At 46.2% G+C, this 21,955-nt stretch overlaps 1 protein-coding gene across 3 annotated transcripts in view; it reads left to right on the top strand.

The window, feature by feature from the left end:
- Positions 1–17,813, top strand: part of LOC114605642 (solute carrier organic anion transporter family member 1C1-like) — a 32,237-nt gene extending 14,424 nt beyond the window's left edge. For all 3 annotated transcript variants that reach the window (XM_028747099.2, XM_028747100.2, XM_028747101.2), the window contains exons 6-15: positions 361–507; positions 1,906–2,004; positions 3,445–3,690; positions 4,977–5,141; positions 5,272–5,467; positions 6,881–7,046; positions 8,442–8,617; positions 10,941–11,005; positions 12,080–12,197; positions 14,312–17,813. In XM_028747099.2, coding sequence (XP_028602932.2) covers positions 361–507; positions 1,906–2,004; positions 3,445–3,690; positions 4,977–5,141; positions 5,272–5,467; positions 6,881–7,046; positions 8,442–8,617; positions 10,941–11,005; positions 12,080–12,197; positions 14,312–14,531 — 1,598 coding nt within the window. In that variant the 3' untranslated portion in view covers positions 14,532–17,813. The remainder of the gene's footprint in view (positions 1–360; positions 508–1,905; positions 2,005–3,444; positions 3,691–4,976; positions 5,142–5,271; positions 5,468–6,880; positions 7,047–8,441; positions 8,618–10,940; positions 11,006–12,079; positions 12,198–14,311) is intronic.
- The last annotated feature ends 4,142 nt before the right edge of the window (positions 17,814–21,955 follow it).

Raw genomic sequence — 21,955 nt, 5'->3', positions numbered from 1 at the left:
AGTTATCAGTCTCTGCAGCCACAGCAGACGCTGTGATCCATGGACTCTCCTTCCTTGGATGTTTTTAAGCAGAGGTTGGGTGGCCATTTGCCATGGATGCTTTAGCTGAGATCCCTGCATTGCCCCATGGGGTCCCTTCCAGCTCTACAATTCTGTGAGACAGGTGCTCTAGATTTCATTGGTGCAATGGCACGGCAGTGGCACTGGTGGTGGAATCTACCCACCTTTTGCTCTGTGCTACCTCTACAGTTTGCATCTCTGCCCTCCTGACCTTTTGAAGCTGCCAATAGCCCTGCAAGGGAAAACGAATAGGGCACAGCAGATTCGTTCACCAAGCTGTGTGCCATCCTTTGCCCGCAGGCTGTGAAAAATCGACGAGCTCCTACCTGTGGCTGTTTGTCCTTGCTGGGAATATTCTTCGTGGAATCGGTGAAGCTCCCGTGATGCCCCTGGGGCTGTCGTACATCGATGATTTTGCCACAGAACAAAACTCGGCCTTTTACATAGGTAAAATAAGCGAGGCGATCCCATCCCATTAAAGATCAGAACTGGGTTGAAAAGCAGCCTTCTGAAGGTCTGCATTGTCTTACCAGCTCTTGGCTGTTTATTGGTTGCTTTAAAATATCTTACGGCTGTTTATGTGCTGGTTTAAAATATTTGTGCCTTCTCAGTCACAAGGCAGCTTAAGAATGCATATCAACCACCGAGGCAAACAGATAAAAAAGTGAGCAAAATTTGTGTGCCTCCTCCCTGCCTCATTTGCAGGTTTTGATCAAAGAAGGCATTTTGTCAAGTTTCTGAAAAATAAAATTGGGGGAACTATCATTGGGTAGCAGTGGAGAGCCTCACAGTGGCCTCCAATTGCTAGCTGCCATCCTTTCTATCCCAGAATGACACATGACTTCCCCCAAAGAAGCAGTGATTCCCAACACATTGGAAAGACTGCTTCCCTAAAAATAATAATCCAGGGAGGAGTAATGTATGGTGTGGATTTGACCCGAGTCATGGCATAGCATTGCTCCAAGGTGGGGTACCTGGGACTGGAGCGAGATGATGGTTTTTAGTGGAGACTACCATTCTTTTTAGGGACGCGGGTGGTGCTGTGGGTTAAACCACAGAGCCTATGACTTGCCGATCAGAAGGTCGGAGGTTCGAATCCCCGTGACGGGGTGAGCTCCCGTTGCTCGGTCCCTGCTCCTGCCCACCTAGCAGTTCGAAAGCACGTCAGAGTGCAAGTAGATAAATAGGTACCGCTCAAGCGGGAAGGTAAACAGCGTTTCCGTGCGCTGCTCTGGTTCGCCAGAAGTGGCTTAGTCATGCTGGCCACATGACCCCAAAGCTGTACACTGGCTCCCTCGGCCAATAAAGCGAGATGAGCGCCGCAACCCCAGAGCCGGCCACGACTGGACCTAATGGTCAGGGGTCCCTTTACCTTTAAATTTACCATTCTTTTCCCCCAGAACCCCAGTTGGAAAAAAAAACACTCCCCATCCCCAAAACACAACAACACCTGTGTAATTGGATGGAGATTCACTCCACCTTTTGTAGGTCTCAACACAGCATTTCCCAAAGACTTGTGTCTGCATTCCCACTCTCACTTACCTGGAAGAATTGATCCATCAAACTTATAGGACTTCTTTCAGATGAGACATATATAGGATTGCATTCTGGGTCTTTGATCAGGTTGGGATTGCATTCTGGTAGGGCGGAGAGGGGCCATGGCACATCGCTCTGGTTTCCCACCCTGTTCTTCTGCAATGCGGACAGCAGATGACCCAGCCTTTTGCCCAGCCTTTTACCCTGGCAGAGAGTAGCATGCCCAAAGATTGCCTCTTCCCTTCATAGATAATCTTCTTCTGCATGCACTATAAATAAGTCACTGTGCTGCCATGTGATCTTTTACAGGAATAGTGAGGGCGTTGGGAATGTTTGGACCCTCGGCTGGCTTCCTGCTTGGATCCTACTGTGCTAATCTGTGGGTTGACATTGGACTGGTAGATACGGGTAAGGAACAAATACCCATAATCGTATCCATTGTTTCTTCTCTGTTAACGTTGACTCTCCTGTCCAGCGAGTGCTAAGTGCCAATTGTCCTCTTCTGCTGTGGCTTGGTAGCAATTGTCAGGCCAGACCCTAGACAATCCCCAGTAGGTCCTTCTGGAGCCCTGAGCTCTAGAAAATATTGTCTCAGGAAAGGACCACAGCCATCAGAAGACTGAAGAAGGTGGGCAAGGCTTTGGGTTCCAGTGACTTCATCCCATGATGCAGAAAGGGAATGTTAGGAATTCACAAAATTAAGGTTCTCAGAGAGCTTCTCCACCTGCAGAACCAAAATGTGGATTTGCACCTCTTTACTCTCACCATTAATGTAGGGGGATGTAATCATAGGACGCCCTTCCCCATCCCAGTTTTGTCCCAGACCTTCCTGGGAATGTGGGCTTTTCCTATCCTTGGAAGATCTGCAATGGCTAAGACTGAAAAGTCCTGCATTTAAAGGGTGGAAGTTCCAGGACAACACTGGGGTGTGTAGGATGTCTTGTGGGTGTCCTTACATTAGTGGGGAGACAGGAAGGTGCTGTTCCACATTTTGCTGTGGTGTGGACAAGCCCAGCATCCAACCAGCTCTCTTCCATCAGAGGAAAGCTGTGTATTATCATCCATAGACACGTCCTAGAATATTTACTATTGCACACAAATAAATTTCAGGCTTCCAGCCCAGACTCCCTGTTAAACTAAACTAAACTCCCATTTGTGGTTTTAAGTACATTCTCCTACGATCTCTCCAGTTGCCAGATATTATCCTCTTAACCCTTCTCTGGCGCTAACACCCTCCATCATCTAAATTCCTGACTTCCTGCAGTGTTACCTCCACTTAGCCTGTCTCTCAGGCCCCATCTGCCCTATGCATCTGAAGCAATATTATAGCACTTTAAACAGTCATGGCTTCCCCTAAAGAATCCGGGGAGCTGTAGTTTGTTAACGGTGCTGAGACCCTAATTCCCCCTTACATAGCTCCAATTCCTAGGGTGGCTTAACAGTCAATCCCTTTGCCCAGTGAGGCACTGAAAAAATATTTCTGAATATCAGTTGGTGTGGATCACAGCTGGAAGGGTGCTATTGCATCGGGTGGGCCACTGTGAGAACAGGATGCTGGACTCATAGGCCCTTGGTCTGATCCAGGAGGATCCTTCTGAATGTCTTACAATATGCCTGAGAAATCACCCATGGTTTCCGTGACTGAGCTGTGATTGCAGTTTAGATCTTTTAGATCCACATCTAACTTTTTATCAGCTGGACCATACAGTGGAGAGGTGAAAGGTCAAACTGGGAGCCAACTGAGAACTGCAGTGATGAATAAGCAAAGTAGAGCAAAAGATGTAGATAATCTTTTTATTGTTATTATTTAAAGAGGCTGAATGTTCAATCTCTGTCCTTTTCTCCCAGATACACTGACAATCAATTCTAAGGATGTGCGTTGGGTTGGTGCCTGGTGGCTTGGAATACTGTTATGTGGAGCCATCAGCATTGTGGCCTCCTTCCCTTTCTGGTTCCTGCCTTACTCTTTGCCAAAACAAGGAGAAGAAAGGATAATTAAGAAGTCGGGTGATGTTTACGGAAACTCCAAGGATAGCTGTGGCAAAACGGAATCTCCAAAGCCACCACGGCTGAAGATCTCCAAAGCAACAAAAGGTTGACTGCTGAATCTCCTCCTCCTCCTCTGGCTCTCCTTCACTAGTTAATGTCGAGCTTCTTAAGAGCAATCGGCTTGGTGGGTGGCCCACTCATCCCCTTAAACAAAATAGAACAGGACTAGGGAAACTTGACTCTCCAGATGTTTCTGGACTCCAGCTCCCATCAACTCCCACAGCATGGCCAGTGCTCAGGGATGATGGGATTTGTAGACCAGAAACACAGTGTCCTTATTCTGGGGTGATTGCAATTTAAACATACACCCCAAATATTATTGGAAGGTCACGATCCCTTTTATTAACAACTGGCACTCACCCCTACTATTTTGAAAACAGACGTGATCTGTGGTGAAAAATGTGTGGTGATTCAGATAATTGGTCTCCGTGGTCTCTTTTTGTAAGCAGATGTCCATGTAAGCATGTCAGGAAGGAACACAGGAATCTGCCTTCTACTGAGTCAGAGCACTGGTCCATCTAGTATTGTCTACACAGATTGGGGGTGGCTCTCCTGTGGCTTTCTTCCTGCCCTACCTGGAGATACTAAGGATTGAACCTGGGACCTTCTGCATGTAAAGCAGATGGAGGAGCAGTAACTTGAGTCAGAGTACATATAGTCACCCAGTTCCACTGGTTTCCTGGGTGGGGTACCTTCATGAATTGTGGTCCCAGGATTCCTCTCAAGTTGCCCTGGTTCCCGGTACATGCTGGTATCTGCCATGGGCTCCATCCTCTGAGGAGGTCTTCTCAAATTTTAGCCACAGACCTAGATCATATCCTTAACATTCTTCACTTAAAACTCATTAAGAAGAGTTAACTAACAATTTGCTGAATGGAACCATTTTACACACTGCGTTTTCCTCTCCCATCTGTACAATTTACAACTACAGACACTTCAGGTTACAGACGCTTCAGGTTACAGACTCCGCTAACCCAGAAATAGTACCTCGGGTTAAGAACTTTGCTTCAGGATGAGAACAGAAATTGTGCTCCGGCAGCGAGAGGCCCCATTAGCTAAAGTGGTACCTCAGGTTAAGAACAGTTTCAGGTTACGAACGGACCTCCAGAATGAATTAAGTTCTTAACCTGAGGCACCACTGCAGATCTGAAGTAACAAATCTGAATACACACACACAAATCTAGGCAATGTAAATTAGTCTCAGCAGTAGAGAGAATCAGCAATGGCTTTTGATCCCAATGATGACAATAGAGATAATCATAGGCCTTTCCTCTGCGAATACACTTGCTGATGTTTATTTTAGATATGGATATATTATATTTCCTTTCCAGATTTCTTCCCCACTTTGAAGAAGCTACTTGGAAACACCATCTTCCTGGTCTATTTACTCCTCATTGTCCTTCTGTACAATTCTGTCGTTGGCATGATAACATATGAGCCAAAGTTTATGGAACAGCAATTTAACATACCTGTTTCAAACGCCATCTTCTATATTGGTAGGTAAACTCCTCTCTTTGTTGTTGCGTTTCTGGCTTGCTGGGGTAAGTGTGTGTGTGTGTGCACGTGTGTGTGTGTGTGTGTGTAAGCACATGCAACCTATGTCAATGTTCCCTTTTCTTTTTCTAGGTGTGTTGCTTTTACCTGCTACAATCGTGGGACTGTTCCTTGGAGGTTTTATCATCAAGAAGTTCAAGATGCAAGTGACAACTATGGCGAAGTTTGCCTGTGTCACTTTTCTGATTACCTTCCTGCTTAATCTGTTGTACTTTGCATTCAACTGCAAAGACCTCCAGGTGGCTGGCTTGAACATCAACTACTCTGGGTAAGTTGCCGTATTCGTTTTTGGGACTGTGGGGCGGGAAATTCCATATTACCGTATTTTTCGCTCTATAACACACACCTGACCATAACACGCACATTGTTTTTAGAGGAGGAAAACAAGGGGGAAAACATTCTGAATGAAACAGTGGATGTATCATTTTTGTGCTTCATGCTGTGGCCACAGACATGTGATCTGATGGTGAATTTGGGGTGACCCAATGCAAAAATCCTGAGAATCCCTGTGGATCCATGCTTTTTAACCACGTTTTTGCACCATTGCAGCCCCAGGCAACAGTGGGTGCGTGATTTTGGGGGGGGCAGGCTGTAGCCATGGACATGCTATGTGATCTGATGGTGAATTTGGGGTGACCCAATGCAAAGATCCTGAGGATCCATGTGGATCCATGCTTTTTAACCACATTTTTGCACCATTGACGCGCGATTTGATTTTTGCCTGATTTTTGCCTCCACTCGCCCCAGTCGGCTCCAGGGACCACACATTCGCTCAATAACACGCACAGACATTTCCCCTTCCTTTTTAGGAGAAAAAATCTGCGTGTCATAGAGGAGAAAATACGGTATACTGACTCAGACCGTTGGTGCATTTTATGTTGTGAACTGCCCTGTGATCTTCAGATGATGGGTGATATACAAATTTAATAAAGAATAATGATCTAACTGAGTACCATCTGCTGGGGATGTCTCTTCATGCCTGCTCCTCTGCTGTCTACTTGTTGCTCATTTACTCATCTACGGTCTCCTGAGTTCACATTTAATGGTGAATCTACCTGGCTGGAACTTACCCAAACGTACACGAGAACTAACATGCAGCCATCATGGTGTCACTCTGAATTTTACAGTGCATTTCAGTATTATTATTATTACTGTTGTTGTTATTATTATTATTATTATTATTATTATTATTATTATTATTTATACCCTGCCCTCCCCAGCCAAAACCGGGCTCAGAGCATATAGGAGGGTAAAATGTGCATAAGAATGCATGCTAACTATCTTTTACTGATGTTTTGCTTTTTTGTCAACCACTTTGCAGCCTTTCCCAACCTGTGGGTCCCCAGATGTTGTTGAACTACAACTCCCATCACCCCTAGCTAGCAAGGCTAGCTCAGAGATGATGGGAGTTGTAGTCCAACAACAGTGGGGACCAGCAGATTGAGAACCACAGACTTAGAAGTTTCATCACTATCAGGTGGTATATGAATTTTGTTGCATAAAATAAATTGGTGAAACTAACATGCAAAAATGGGTTGTATTTGAGAAAACATGCTTTGCCAAAATGCAGATATAACAGCAATAACAATTTATTACTTGTACCCCACCCATCTGACTGTGTATAAGTGTGTGTTGGCCTTGTTTTCCTTTTCCCTGAAGGCTTTGCTTCTGTTCCCTTTAGCATCAAAGAACCATCCTTCTCTAAGGAAGTATTGTTAGCTGCCTGCAACTCGGACTGCAGCTGTGATGCAAGCCATTGGGATCCCGTTTGTGGAAGCAACGGGGTCACCTACATGAGCGCATGTTTAGCTGGCTGCAAAGCATCAGTGGGAAGTGGAAAAGATATGGTAAATGCAGATACCTGTTTGTAGGTTTGCTTCTTAAGAGGTTCATGCGTTCGTAGGATTGTATAGAGTTGGAAGGGACCCCAAGTTTCATTTGGCCCAACGTCCTGCAACACAGAAATCGCAGCTGGAGACTCCCTGACAGATGGCCATCCAACCTCAGCTTAAAACCTTCCAATGAAAGAGAGTCTGCCACCTTCTGATGTGCAGCCCATTTGACTGCTAAACAGCTCTTGCTGTCAGGAGGTTCTTCCTAAAGTTTGGTTGGAATCTCCTTCCTTGTATTTTGAATCCTTTGGGTTCTACCCTCTGGCAACACTGCTGACTTGCACCATAGTGAGGGTCACTTGGTCCGGTGTTCCGACATGAGGACTCGTGCCAGAGCGCCAGACCAAAAAAGAAAAAAAAGAAAAAAGGGATATCTTGGGATGCAAACAGAAGCTGGGATTGGCTTCTGTGATTCCAGGATGCCCTGCTTAAAACAGGACAGTTGGCAGATATGCGGTATAGTTCTCTCTATTTTGGCTCTGGAGTATGTAAAATATTAACTTGCACCTTAATGTAAGCAAGACAAAGGAGATGGTGTTGGACTTTCGGAGGAAGAGAGGAGAACTAGCCCCGCTGTACATCGTGGAGGGCTGTGTGGAGAGAGTCTCTTCCTTTAAATTCCTAGGAGTGTATCTCAGTGAAGACCTTACTTGGAAAATCAATACAACCCAGGTGGCTAAGAAAGCCCAACAGAGACTCCATCTCCTCAGAGTATTGCGGAAGAACGATGTCAAACAACATTTGATGACCTCCTTCTACCGGTCCACAACAGAAAGTGTCCTTTCATACTGCATCACGGTGTGGTACGCTGGTTTGACATCAACTGATAGGAAGTGCCTACAGAGGGTGGTGAATACACCACAAGATATTATGGTCTGTCCCGTGAATCCTCTGGATGAAATAGCAGAAGAACGTTGCCTCAGGAGACTGAGGAAAATTCACACCCTGGCCAGCACATTCTTGATCTCCTGCCCTTGGGCAGAAGATATAGAAGCATGATTAGTCGCACCAACAGGGTAAAGAACAGCTTCTATTGGTGGGCTGTTAGGCTGCTGAATGAAAAGATAACAACAGGGCAACTGACTTTTGGGTTTGGTGTGTGTGTGTCAGTAAACGAGGGGAATTAAGACTAAGAGAGCTGAGTGGGGGGTGCTCGTGTAATCTCACTGTATACAAGTTGTACAAGTGACAATAAAGTATTTCATTTCAACTAGATAGACTGCAATGGGTTCAGGACATCTTGTACCAAATGTTTTGCCCACAGGGGAAAATCCACAGGGAGCGGAGGTGCGGAATGTGAAAAAATGCAAGACACCCTGATAATGACGCACACCCTCTTCTCTCTCGCAGGTATTTCACAACTGCAGCTGTGTGGGAGTTTCGGGTCCTGGAAATCTATCGGCAGTTTTGGGTCAATGCCCAAGGGATAGTTGTACCAAAAGCTTCCCTTATTTCTTAGCCTTGACGTTCTTATTTGCGTTTGGTTTTTCCTTGGGAGGAACTCCGACGTACATGATTATGTTCAGGTGAGCACATTTTTAAAGAAATCCCCGTTTGTTTCCATCAAGTTTTGGGGCAGGTCAGCTCCGTAGCACAGTTCATCGAATCTCCTGAATTTCAGCGGTTGCTTTTGCAGAATGCCCCTGGATTGCAAAAAAAAGGGTGCCATTTTCTGCTTGAAAATAATAATAATAATAATAATTGTAGCCAACGTTGGTGGGGGGTGCATCACTGAAAATCTGAATGCTTGCAGCTGAAATCTAGGACAAAATATAGCCGTTTTGCTAGAAGAAAAGTTTGGATTTGATATCCTGCTTTATCACTACCCTAAGGAGTCTCAAAGCGGCTAACATTCTCCTTTCCCTTCCTGCCCCACAACAAACACTCTGTGAGGTGAGTGGGGCTGAGAGCCTTCAGAGAAGTGTGAGTAGCCCAAGGTCACCCAGCAGCTGCATGTGGAGGAGCGGGGAAGCGAACCCAGTTCACCAGATTACGAGTCTACCACTCTTAACCACCACACCACACTGGCTCTTCTTTTCCTAAAGGCATTTACAATCAGGATTCCAAAAATCTTCTGCAAAACTACCAGGGCCCTAAGGTTCATATTCAAAGGTGCTCTTTAGAGCATAGGATTGAATTGCTGTGGAGAGCATCTTCTTCTGCCATGCACATCCGGGTGCAGGCCTCCTCTTCACAACTGCCCACTTGCTCTCCTCTTGCTCCCTGTGTGCTCACAAGAAGTTTTTGCCTGCTTGCCTGCTTCCCACCGCATGCTTCTCCTGCCTGTTTGCCTGCCTGCCTCTCCCCAGCTGCCCCGGCTCAGACATGCTTGGAAATAGCACCAATAGTTAAGAGGCAAGCCAGGAGGCTTGCGACATAAGACAGGGCCTTTTCAGTGGTGGCTCCCAGCAAAGAGGCCCACCAGGTGTTCACTTTGACATCTTCTCTGGGCACTGGGCAGAGCCTTTTGTTTCAAGCCTTGGAATGATTTTAACATCTTTTATTTGCTACTGCTGCTGGTGGTATTCTTCAGTCTGGTTCCATTAATGTTGGTTGTCACCGTGGCACTTTGGCCTGTGGTGCGGCTTCCTATTGCTGTTTTTACTGTTTAAGCTGCCAGTTTGCTGTGTTCTGTTTTTTAGGTTTACTTCTATTGAAGTATATTGGGTGTTTTGGTCATTTTTAGTTGTGTTCTTCAAGGCTCTGGCACAAGGCAATGGCTAAATTGCTCTCTGTTCCATTACACTTGGTCTGGAAAGTGTAGTTAGCGTGGAAGGCTGCAGTGGGAACATATTACATCTCTGCTCTCAAAGATTTGCAGTGTCTGCCAATTTGCTTTGTTGTTGTTTAGTCGTTTAGTCATGTCCGACTCTTCGTGACCCCATGGACCAGAGCACACCAGGCACTCCTGTCTTCCACTGCCTCCCGCAGTTTGGTCAGGCTCATGTTAGTAGCTTCAAGAACACTGTCCAACCATCTCGTCCTCTGTCGTCCCCTTCTCCTTGTGCCCTCCATCTTTCCCAACATCAGGGTCTTTTCCAGGGAGTCTTCTCCTCTCATGAGCTGGCCAATTTGCTACTGGGCAACATTCTAGACTGGCGGCTGCTTGGTTACTGGGACAAAATCAAGATGTTACTGCTAATGTATAAAGATCTCAAGAGCTTGGAACGAATGTGCTGGAAGGATTGACTTATCCCACACATGCCTCTTAAAGCACTTTGATTTGTGGAATTAGCACTTTTACAAGTGGCACGTAATGTATGTTCCAAGCCTGGGAGGAATCTGTTTGCAATTTCAAAATAGATCTTTCTTCTCAAAGCTGTAGATTTTATCTATATTTTGATAATTTCATTATGCAAACTTTTTTTTAAAGAAAAGTGTTTTATTTTATAATAAAAGAATATAATAAAAATAATTTTTTATGTTATAATAACAATATTATTACCATTTTGTGTAAACCACTTAGAGTTGGGTTTTTTTAAAAATTAAGCATTATATAAATCTTGCTAAATAAATACATGGAACAAAACAACAACAGCATTATCGAAATAATTTGTGTGGATGCCTTAAAATTGTGGATTTTCAAATTCTGCACACTTGGATCAATCCAGATTTGGGCCTCTTTAATTCCAGTGGATTGATTGGTTTCTAACAAGCGAGGTGTAAGTCTTGCCCTTGAAAATTTGCAGTTCCAGTTATTTAACGCTCTGCAGCTTGCACAACCCCATATCCTTTTGAGCCATGACATTCCGTTTATTTCAATGTTTCTGGACTGCAGCCGTTGTAGCAAAGTGTATCTGATTAATGTCAAAGGGAATTTTTTGAACTTCTGCATCCTGTTTTTTTCAGATCGGTTTCTCCAGAATTAAAATCCCTTGCTGTCGGCTTCGAAGCTTTCTGTGGAAGGACACTCGGTAAATGTTTCTTCCCTTTCCTTTTGTTTGAAGATCAGAAACAGAGGAAGGAACAAAGGGAGCTGCCTTCTACGTTGGCCAATATACCTCAGTATTGTCTACACTGACTGGCAGCTGCTCTCCAGGGCTTCAGGCAGGGGTCCGACGTCCTACAATAGACTGCTTTTTGGGAAGCTAATTCTGGGGGTGGGGGAGGAGGGAACACTGTGGGTGCCAGGCAAGGCCTCTGAAGGCACAAAGGCACATATGGGTGGTGACCACGATGGCAACCACTGCTTTAAACAGGCTTCCAGGTAGTGTGTTCTAAAGTTAAGGGCAAAGACGACACAAAGTCTGTAGAGCAGTGGGGATGGAGTTTTTCATATGTATCACACTGATATCATTGAAGATTCCTTCTCTTCTGGGTCAGCCTCAGTTGTACTCTATCTCCCTTGTTGTTTTTTTAAAAAAAGTGGAAAAGTCGGGAATTACTTTTTGCTCTATAAGATGCACCCGACCATACGACACACCTAGTTTTTAAGAGGAGGAAAACAATAAAAAAAAAATATTCTGAATCAAATCTTGTTGAAGAGGGAGGAGGACGGAGGATCAGACTTACCCCTTATGGAGCCCCTTATTTTCCTCCTCCCGCTTCGCTGAAGAGGCACTGCACTGCTCTGCAGAACCCAGCAGAGCAAAAGGGAGAGCTCTTGGTCTTCTGGCTTCCCAGCGAAGCAGGATGAGGGATGGAAGGGGCTCCGTAAGGGCTCCCTTCCGTCCCTCATGGTGCATTGCTGTGAAGGCATCACAACAAGAGGCGCTGCGCAGCAATCCCTCTTGCTGTTCTGGCTTCAGCGATAGCTGCACAGCCTGCATTCGCTCCATAAGACGCACACACCTTTCCCCTTACTTTTTAGGAGGAAAAAAGTGTGTCTTACAGAGCGAAAAATACAGTTAGTCTCAACTCATACAGACCTTCTCATACAGTGAAGGTCTACCATGAACCCCCGGCCGTTTTCTGACTCTCGCTGGAAAAAACCCACGTTGCCAAGATCGAGCCAGGCTCACGTCACTGCTGGTGGTTCTTCTTTTCAGGCGGACTTCCCGCGCCTCTTTATTTTGGAGCTCTGATCGATACAACCTGCTTGAAATGGGGTGTGAAAAGCTGTGGCGAATCGGGGTCTTGCAGAGCGTACAGCACAGAGATGTTCAGGTGAGTCTCAACAGGAGCTGAGATTCCCTCTCTGTTTTCGTGCAAGCATTCTCAGCGTGAGAAAACCGAGAGGAAGAGTTTGGACTTGATATCCCGCTTTATCACTACCCGAGGGAGTCTCAAAGCGGCGAACATTCTCCTTTCCCTTCCTCCCCCACAACAAACACTCTGTGAGGTAAGTGGGGCTGAGAGTCTTCAAAGAAGTGTGACTGGCCCAAGGTCACCCAGCAGCTGCATGTGGAGGAGCGGGGAAGCGAACCCGGTTCACCAGATTACGAGCCTACTGCTCTTAACCTCTACACCACACTGGCTCCTTTCTCAGGGGGAGAGGAAACTCCTACGGCATTTGTTTAAGACGTGAGGGTTGGTTCATCTTACTAATATGCAAGGCAGTTGAAGTTAGTTTCCCTCCCTGTTTCTAAACCTCTTAAACAGTCTCAATCATATAGCTTGCTTCTCCCAGCCTGTCCCAAGAAAGAAGCTTCAAAAAAACAAAAACACTTTATTCTTATTTATTTATTGGGATAATATATTAAGATACTGCTTTTCATACAACTTCACAATGCAGAGAACAAAAATCCTCATTTTATCCTTGTGAGGAAGGAGAGGTTGTGAGTGAGCAGTAGGTAAAGGTGACTCAATGAGCTTCATGGCTGGGTGGGAATTTGAACTCTGCTCTCCCTAGTCCTGGTCCAGCACTGTAACCACCACCCCACATTGGCAGCTGCTGGGTAATTGCATATAGAAGAAACCAACTGGTCATTATAGAATCATATTGTAGAGCTGGAAGGGACTCTGGGGATCATCTAGTCCAACCCCCCTGCAATGCAAGTATATACAGCTGTCCCATAAGGGTTATTGGCATTATGAGCACCACACTCCAACCAACTGAGCTATCCAGAATGAGTTCCTTTGACACCTTCCCTGCCCCACTTTCTCTGGGGTAGATTAACCATGAACTGCTTTTAATTCTTTTAATTCTCAGGTATGTCACCCCTCCCCCAAAAGTTTTGTTTTGTTCTTCCTTAAGTTTTGTTGCACTGTTTGTGGGTCAATGCCCTGTAACCACCCGGTTCCCTGGGAGCTAAATAACTACACCAGACGTTTTCAACCTTTTTGAGTCTATGGCTCCCTTGACCAACTACATTCTTTCTGCGGCACCCCTGTAGGGCTCAGGAGCCCAGTTATGTCACCCCTTGTCTGCAGAGCCGGCAGCCCCTCACCCCTTTTCAAACACCCTAGAGCAGGGGTCAGCAGGGGGCCGGTTCACTGTCCCTCAGACCTTGTGGGGGGCCAGACTATATATATATTTTTTTGGGGGGGGGGGAATGAACAAATTCCTATGCCCCACAAATAACCCAGAGATGCATCTTAAATAAAAGGACACATTCTACTCATGTAAAAACACACTGATTCCCGGACCGTCTGCGGGCCACATTTAGAAGGCGATTGGGCCGGATTTGGCAGCCAGGCCTTAGTTTGCCTACCCATGCCCTAGAGTGTTCCCTCAGCCCCCTCTCCTCTCCCCTCTCCTTGGGAGTCCTCCGGGCAGCCACTGCTGCCACCCCTGGTCTCTGACCGCCCCCCCCTGCCCCAAAGAAAGGTGCCTCCTCACTCTGCCCCACAGGGGCCTGGGAAGCACCCCCTGGCCAGCCCCAGAGGCACCATTCGCCTGGTGAGCTTGTAGGGAGCAGAGACATAAGAGGGCATCAGAGGAGGGAGGGAAGGAAAGAGGGACAGAGGCCAGCATTGGCCATGGCAGCTCTGACCATCATTCAAGGCACCCCAGGGTGCCACAGCACATTGGTTGAAAACCACCGAACTAGAAAGTACACAGGATGTTGGTTTTATGGGATCAAATGAGGCCACAACTTTATTGGTTACAAATGTGTAGGTTTTGGCCATAGGCATTGGGATAAGCCACGCAAATACCACTCCAGTGTCTCTAAGGGTGAAGCCAACCAGCAGAGAACACCCAAGACATACGTCAAATTGGGGTGTCCCTCAAGTGATCTCCATTGGAGGAGTTGAATGGCCCTAGCCTGGCTAAATGACATCTTTTGTTCTTCCTTAAGTTCTGTTGCACTGAGCTGTTCTGTCTACCCTCCTCCTAGGAACGTCTATGTGGGATTCCTTCTCTCGATAAGAGGTGCAACCTGCCTCCTGTACATTGTCCTCTGTGTTTTAATTGCGAAACGATTCAGACGAGGTGGGGAAGAGGCAACGGCAACCCAAAACTGTGAGCTGTCTGCCGCCAAGTTGCCTGTGCCTGAACTGAACAAAGGAGAGACCTCTTGCGTAGAGGCGTCCGTCAACGGCGACACCCGCTTGTGAAAAAGGAAAGCTGGTTTGGATCGTTGCACGAGCGGCTGCTGTTTGGGCGTTCAGGAGCAATCCATAGCATGAGCGGTTCCTTACCCAGGCCAAAGCCCTATCTGGCGATCAGAGCTCGATACATACAGCCCTGCTCAGATTGCACCAATCGCCCACAGGCAAAGGCATCAGTTATTTGTAGCAGATCATTGTGGCAAGAGCACCAATCACCTAGAAGAGGGGCAAGAGAGAACTGAATGGTTGGTGCTCTTGCCAATGATCCACCCAAGACTGCGATGCAGCTGCTTGTTTGTGTTTTGTAACGTCAGGAAACCTTAAGTGTGGCACCTGTTTACATGTGAAGTTCCTCATGCAGCAGAGCACTATGGAAGCTGGAAAGGAGGCTGCGAGTTTTAAAATACAGAAGAGAGACTGATATAAAACATTTGCTTAGGAACAAAGGGAGCTCGCTTGTGCCATGTGGGACCACTGGTCCATCTAGCCCAGTACTGTCTGCGCGGACTGGCAGCAGCTCTCCAAGGTTTCAAGGCAGGCGATGTTCCCAGCCCTACGTGGAGGTGCCGGGAATTGAACGTGGAACATTCCTCATGCCCCGCCACTGAGATACCACCCTTCCTTCTACAGTCCTCAACAGGGTTGGAGTGTTAACGCCCCCCCAAATCAAACCTAGAGGGAAAGCTATATCTATCTTGTTAAGCTAAAGAGCTGGTGGGTAGGATTGCGTGACCCTGTATGTGGGGGACATTTTCCTCCCTACTCACAAGTGCTCATTGAAAGTCCACAAACCGGTTCCCTGTTATCTCTGAGCAACCTCTGCGTGCGTGGGGTTCTTCTTTTTAACTTTGCCACTGGGGCGAAAGCTCCTTGTGCAATCTGTTGCCGTTTATAGCACGGATTATCTGTGCAAATCGGTCTCTTGGCTTGACTATCCAGCCGCAGAAGTTTGATGCTTTTTCTTTTCGCTTTTTGGAAGGGAAGCAATTTCCTGCCATATTCAAAGCATTCTCCAGAGATCAGCAGTCATCATTCAGCCTCATTACAGTGATGGGAAATAGGGCCTCATAAGCCGTATTATAGCGACCCACTGGAAAAACAGCTGCTTCTGTCAAGAAACACCTCCATTTCCTGACAAATTACCACCATGTGCTAAAAGCTCTCCAAATAGACCAGCTTCCAAAAACAAGAAGGTCTATCATACAAATAGAGGCTTTTTACTTCTTGTTATGGGGCCGGGGGTGGGGGGCAGGAAGCCCTCTTCCCTTTCGGAAAACAGCGAGCCAGATAATGACAGGAACACCCCCTTGAAGCCGCAAAAGAGAGCTTCTGTAGCTTTTAACGGAGAGTGGATTTTACTCACATGGTAAATGCTTAGAAATGGGTTTCAAGTATTATCTCTCACGCAGTTACTTGGTTTGGGGTGGGGTGTGGGTTGGTGTTACAAACTCCCGGTTCCAATGTGTTTTTCTTTTTAAATACCATTGCCTCCTTCAAGGCGGTAGGCACCATTCTGTCCTGCAAGACAGATTACTACATTGGACCCACCTGATCAATTCCACACACCCCCAACCCTACCCAGCTAGATCATGGCAGCCACAAAGGTGTTCGAGCTGATTCAGTGTTGATCCTCTCTGTGGAGGTTTCATAGTGCATTGCAGGAGTGCTAACTCGCCCTCAGGGTTGTGGGTGCCCACCACCATAATGTGGACATGCAACGTCACATGCACACACTTGCACATGTCTGAGCCCCCCCAACTTCTGGGGAAAGGGTGCCTCGCTCACTGGCTGCGGAGGGCAGAGCTGAACTGCTTCTCTCTTGGAGACAGCACTGCTGCCACTGGCAGCTTTTCTCATTGACTTTGTGGGTGCCTGGCCCCCACAACTATGTTCATGTGACTTCTGAAGCACCCATGGCTCCTGGAGGTAGCTCCTATGGTGCAGTGTCCACACAGAGCCAAAATATTTTGAAAACGGGTTACTGTGTGGATACTTTCGAGCACAGGTCTCCACCTCCTTTTGATCCTGCAACTTCTCTACGTGCGTAATCACCTCCTCAATCGCTGATCTCTCTCCCTGGCCTGTTTTTGTTTATAATACCAATGGCTGTTCTGATCTGATGCAACAGTGTCACAGTTGACATCTACTGGCCTAGTTACGCTAGCGTCAGAGAGAGATGCTGGACAAAATTGCGTCTGATCACTGAATTATATGACAAGCATGGGGAATGGATTTCCATGTGCATGATTAATAGTTGTTGGAGATAGAAACTGCTGAGATGCTAGACCTAGGTCCGGTGTTTTTTATATAATATTTTGGCAGAGCTGGTAATCTGTGGACCTTCAAATGTTGTTGGACACACACACACAAGCTATTACTTAGTTAGCCCAAGTCATCTCTACTAAAATGAGCTTCCGTCCTTCAAATAGAAGACCTCCCTGGGATAGCTCAGTCGGTAGAACATGAGACTTTTAACCTCAGGGTCATGCGTTCGAGTCCTGATTTCGGGCGAAAGATTCCTGTGTTGCAGGAGTTCGGACTAGATGACTCTAGTGGTCCCTTCCAGCTCTGCAATTCTATGGTTCTGTGAAATAGAAGAGTTCTGGAGCATGACTGTGTCCTTTTTCAAGGCTATGCAGAGCTGCCTTATATGGAGTCACACCAATGGTTCTTCTAGCACAGATAGCAGGGGTGACAAAGACCACCTGAGATCCTTAGAGCTAAAGGTAACAGGAGTTCAGCCTGGGACCTTGCATATGCAAAACACATGACCTACTCCTGGGCTTTGTCCCCTCCCTCAAGGAGAGACAGGAGGTTGCTAGAGTAATGAGCAGGCTTCCCTTGACTCATCCCACCCAGAATCAAAGCTAAGGACCTGGCTATACATCAAAGAGGACATAGGGATGTTGCCCAAAATGGCAGCCCACAACTGGAATTTCCACCACAATGGGTGTCAATACTTTTCCACGTTCTGACTTCTTCACTTTCGGCTTTTTGCTGTCCATCACATCATGAAAATCGAGCTGTTATGTGTTCAGTAAACAGGAGTGGGGAGCAGGATTGCATCCACTGGCATAAGAACACAAGAAGAACTTGCAGGATCCGGCCGATGGCCCATCTAGTCCAGCATCCTGTTCTCTCAGTGGCCAAACAGATGCCTGTGGGAATCCCGCAAGCACAAGAGCACTCTTCCCCTTCTGTGAAACCTCTTTTGTCTTTCTCCTGCTAAGGAGATGCACTTTATTAAAGAGCAAAATACGCGCATGAATAAAACCCTTTTGGACAATATGGGAAATGATGTTTGCATGGATTTGTTGGTGCTGTGGGTTAAACCAGAGCCTAGGACTTGCCGATCAGAAGGTCGGCAGTTCGAATCCCCGTGACGGCGTGAGCTCCCGTTGCTCGGTCCCTGCTCCTGCCAACCTAGCAGTTCAAAAGCATGTCAAAGTGCAAGTAGATAAATAGGTACCTCATAATTTGATGTTTTAAAGACAGGTGCGTTCGATTCTGCCTACTTCATTTTTACTGTATATGTTGTTCTTTTAATATTTTCCTCACACAGTGCTTGGCAAACATTCATTGGGAGGCAGTTTATAACCGCTTGAATAAACAAGAGGAATAGCGCAGGAGGAGATGCCTCCTTAAATCTGCTGGACTGTGCTGGTAACGGTAAGAATGTGATTTATTAGCCTGGAATCCAGCCAGGACAAAACACAACAACTATTGAAACCAACAGTCATATTTATCTAGGGAACGTTGCAAGAAGGAACATGCAATCATTCAATGAGGAACAGGAGATCATGTTCCCGACTCAACGTACCCAACTCCTCTGCCTACTGCCTAACTGTCTTGACCTCCTCCCACGTTTCCCCAGGTCTTTTTGAGGGCCTCTTTGAATTGTCCTTCTCAGCAGACCTCCCCCACCTGTCCCTTCCCTCTGACCCTTTCCTCCTCTCAGGGGCGGACTTTGGTATGATGGCACCTTGAGTTAGGGCAAAATTTGGTGCGTGCACGCACACACAATATTTCTTATTTTCACAATAATATATTTTGATACAGTTGCTTTTTAAATGGATCTTCTCAGCAGGTACTACTTTTGTTGTTGCTGTTGTTTAGTCATTTAGTCGTGTCCGACTCTTCGTGACCCCCTGGACAGAGCACGCCAGATACTCCTGTCTTCCACTGCCTCCCGCAGTTTGATCAAACTCATGCTGGTAGCTTCAAGAACACTGTCCAACCATCTGGTCCTCTGTTGTCCCCTTCTCCTTGGGCCCTCAATTTTTCCCAACAAAAGGCTACTGAGGAAGAACAGAGGACAAGTACAGGTGGTACTACTACTACTACTACTACTACTACTAATAATAATAATAATAATAATATTTTGGGGCCCCTCGGCTTGACTCCCTGTAAGAAAACCACTTGCACTGCCCTGAATCCAGAACTTTTCCTTTCCATTTCCTCCTCCTATAGTCTCTTTCCTTCTATCATTCATTAATTCCTTCTCTTACAGATGCCTTAAGAGTTGTTGTTTTTGCAGGGGTGGGGGTGGTATCAGACAGTTGGAACAGAAATGTTAAAAAATAACAAGGGTTGAGTTCCAAAAGGCGTCTTGAGCAATTAGAAAAGGACTTCTGCTCTCCTCACACAATGCAGACCCCTGGATGGCTTTAAAAGAGGATGCGGCCAAATAGAGAATTCACCACACAGCATCTCCAAGTAGACATAGGGGAGATTCATGGTCCGAAAACATGGAAAGCCGCTGCTAGTATGATTCGAAAATTGCACTTCTCTGAGTTTTGTTGTGCAGTTCTCCACCCAAGTTTTAGGGGAAATTGCTTTGCAAATATGTATTATGAAAAACCGGGATTAGGAGAAATTCGCTCAAAAATACTGATGGGTTTACATGAAAACTTAAAAAAAAATAAAAATCACCAGCTGACAAGGAAATGAACTGAAATTAATGTTGAAAAAAATGAGGAAGTAAGAGAAACTGAAATTGACAGATCCACCCCTCCCTCCCTGTAAGACCCCAGAATGCCCCACAGAAAACACTGTAGTGCAAATGAAACGTCCTGTAAAACTACTTCTGAATGTTGTTGTTTTTCAAAAAACAACATTGTACGATGTGCACACAGTAGGCTGAATGGAATGTATCCCTCTCATTAGTAACTTGGAAGAATGAAAGAGCCTGGAATTTCCTCTTGCACAAGAGATGCCGGCAGGAGAGCTTGAACCGAGAGAAAACTAGGGGCAAGGAACAGCCTTAAAGAACATTTATTCATTGGTTCAGTTTCTAGCCAACCTTTGTTCAATAGCAACCCAAAGCAGTTACGAATCCAAAACCAGAAACTGGAGCAGGATACGAAGGGGGTGAGACCAAAGGCAGTTGTATTGGTTATCTACCACTTTACCAGACACAGCTCCCCTCCTCACATTCTGATGTATTGCAGTTCTTAGAAAGACTTAGAATGGCCAGCTGCAAATTGAAAACTTCCTTTGCAACACTATGACCATTCCCAGGATTCCTGTGGAATGACAATGACCCAGTAGCGTAGCATGGGTTGCCAGTGCCCGGGGCCACATGGAAGTGGGGACGAAGGGAAACAAACGGAGTACACATGTGCATTCAACTGCCTAGCGGTGTCTGCATCATCCAGGAGACTGCAGCAACAGAGATAAGAAAAGAAGAGTCGTTCCATTGTCTGAAGAGGTCACTTCCTGGTTCCTATGGAGAAGCCATTTTCAACAGAGCCCAGCAACGGAAACACACAGCTGTATCGAGGCAGTACTAGGTGTTTAGATTTTGCACCGCCTAACAATTTTATGCCCTGGACAACCACTCCTGCAACCCCTCCCATGCTACGCCACTTGTTGAACCCAGCCTCTCTTCATACTTTGTGTGATTGCTGATAGTAGCACATACATCCCAAAGAAAAGTGGATTGGCATCTGTAAAAATATAAGCTCCCCAATGCTATTTTGGAGCAACCATCAGAAGACTTTTTGAATTCTAACTTGACAGTCTCTTGGCTTGTTTCTGAAGCTATCCTGGTGCTCTGATAGACGGAGCTCATTTCAAATCGGGATCAAGATCTATAAGGAGGTAAAGCTGCTTGCAGAGAGTGTGACTTCTGTCTCTAGTCTGCAGAGAGGTATTTTTCTTTGTTTAATGTTAGTGTGGCTGTTTCCTGCAGGGGATCCTAGTGGCTCATTAGTGCTAGTGCAGAAGACAGAAATGCCAGGATGTCAACTTTATCATCGGATGGAAGTTACTCATCAAAATAGATAAGACTCCTCACACAGGGGCATTAGACTACAAATTTAATTGACAAGCCCAGGTGAAGCAGTCCAGATTCCACTGAAGGAGTTGCCTGACACATGTGACTAAATTAGAAACAGGCATGTGGGGAACCTTTGGCCTTCCAGATGCTGCTGAACTACAGCTCCCATCATGCCTGGTCATTTGCCAGGCTTGCTAGGGCTGGTGGGAGATGCTGTTCAGCAATATCTGGAGGGCCAAAGATTCCCCACACACATGATCCATCCTTCCAAGGTGTCTTAAGAGAACTCAAAAAGATAACCTTACCATGGGGGAGTGGGAAACATTTCCCAAGGTTTTGTTGCATTCCTTCGTTGCAAATTGCAGGTGGGTGTCTTCCTAGCACGTAGATGGAAAGAAGCTAATTTGGAGCGTTTAAAAATCAGTTCACACTTTGCATTTTTAGCGATACACCAAATACAGTGGTACCTCGGGTTAAGTACTTAATTCATTCCGGAGGTCCGTACTTAACCTGAAACTGTTCTTAACCTGAAGCACCACTTTAGCTAATGGGGCCTCCTGCTGCTGCCGCACCGCTGGAGCACGATTTCTGTTTTCATCCTGAAGCAAAGTTCTTAACCTGAAGCACTATTTCTGGGTTAGCGGAGTCTGTAACCTGAAGCATATGTAATCTGAAGTGTATGTAACCCGAGGTACCACTGTATATATTTCCAAATGTGTGCCAAGACCGATAATGTGTGAAAACAACATGCATGCATTTGCCAACTAGTTTTATTATAGAAGTAGACTCATAAGGAAGGGAGACCCAAATGGCTGCAGATCCCTATCCGACGTGCATCGGTAGTCAATCTGGATTTGCTGCATTTCATGTGTGAACCGGTCATGTGTGAAGTCAGCTCAGATGTACTGACTAGTAATACAGGGGTGTACATGGGCTCTGCAGAGGGGCCAAAATGAGGCAAGTCAGGGTGATTTAGAGTTATTACCACCCTTCTAAGTTGAGGCTCAGTGTGACGTCAACATATGAGAGTGCTGGAGGTGAAATAGTTAAACAGGTTACCCAATCAGAACCCAAGGGGTGGAGTCAGAGGGACTATAAAACCAGCTCTGGGAGGGGCGAAGGGAGGAATTCGTTGGGAGTTGGGTGGTTG

The sequence above is a fragment of the Podarcis muralis genome, chromosome 10 (assembly GCF_964188315.1).
Source record: "Podarcis muralis chromosome 10, rPodMur119.hap1.1, whole genome shotgun sequence".
Taxonomy (NCBI): Eukaryota; Metazoa; Chordata; class Lepidosauria; order Squamata; family Lacertidae; genus Podarcis; species Podarcis muralis.
The sequence above is the reverse complement of the archived record's forward strand: the minus strand, read 5'-3'. Positions and strand labels throughout refer to the sequence as shown.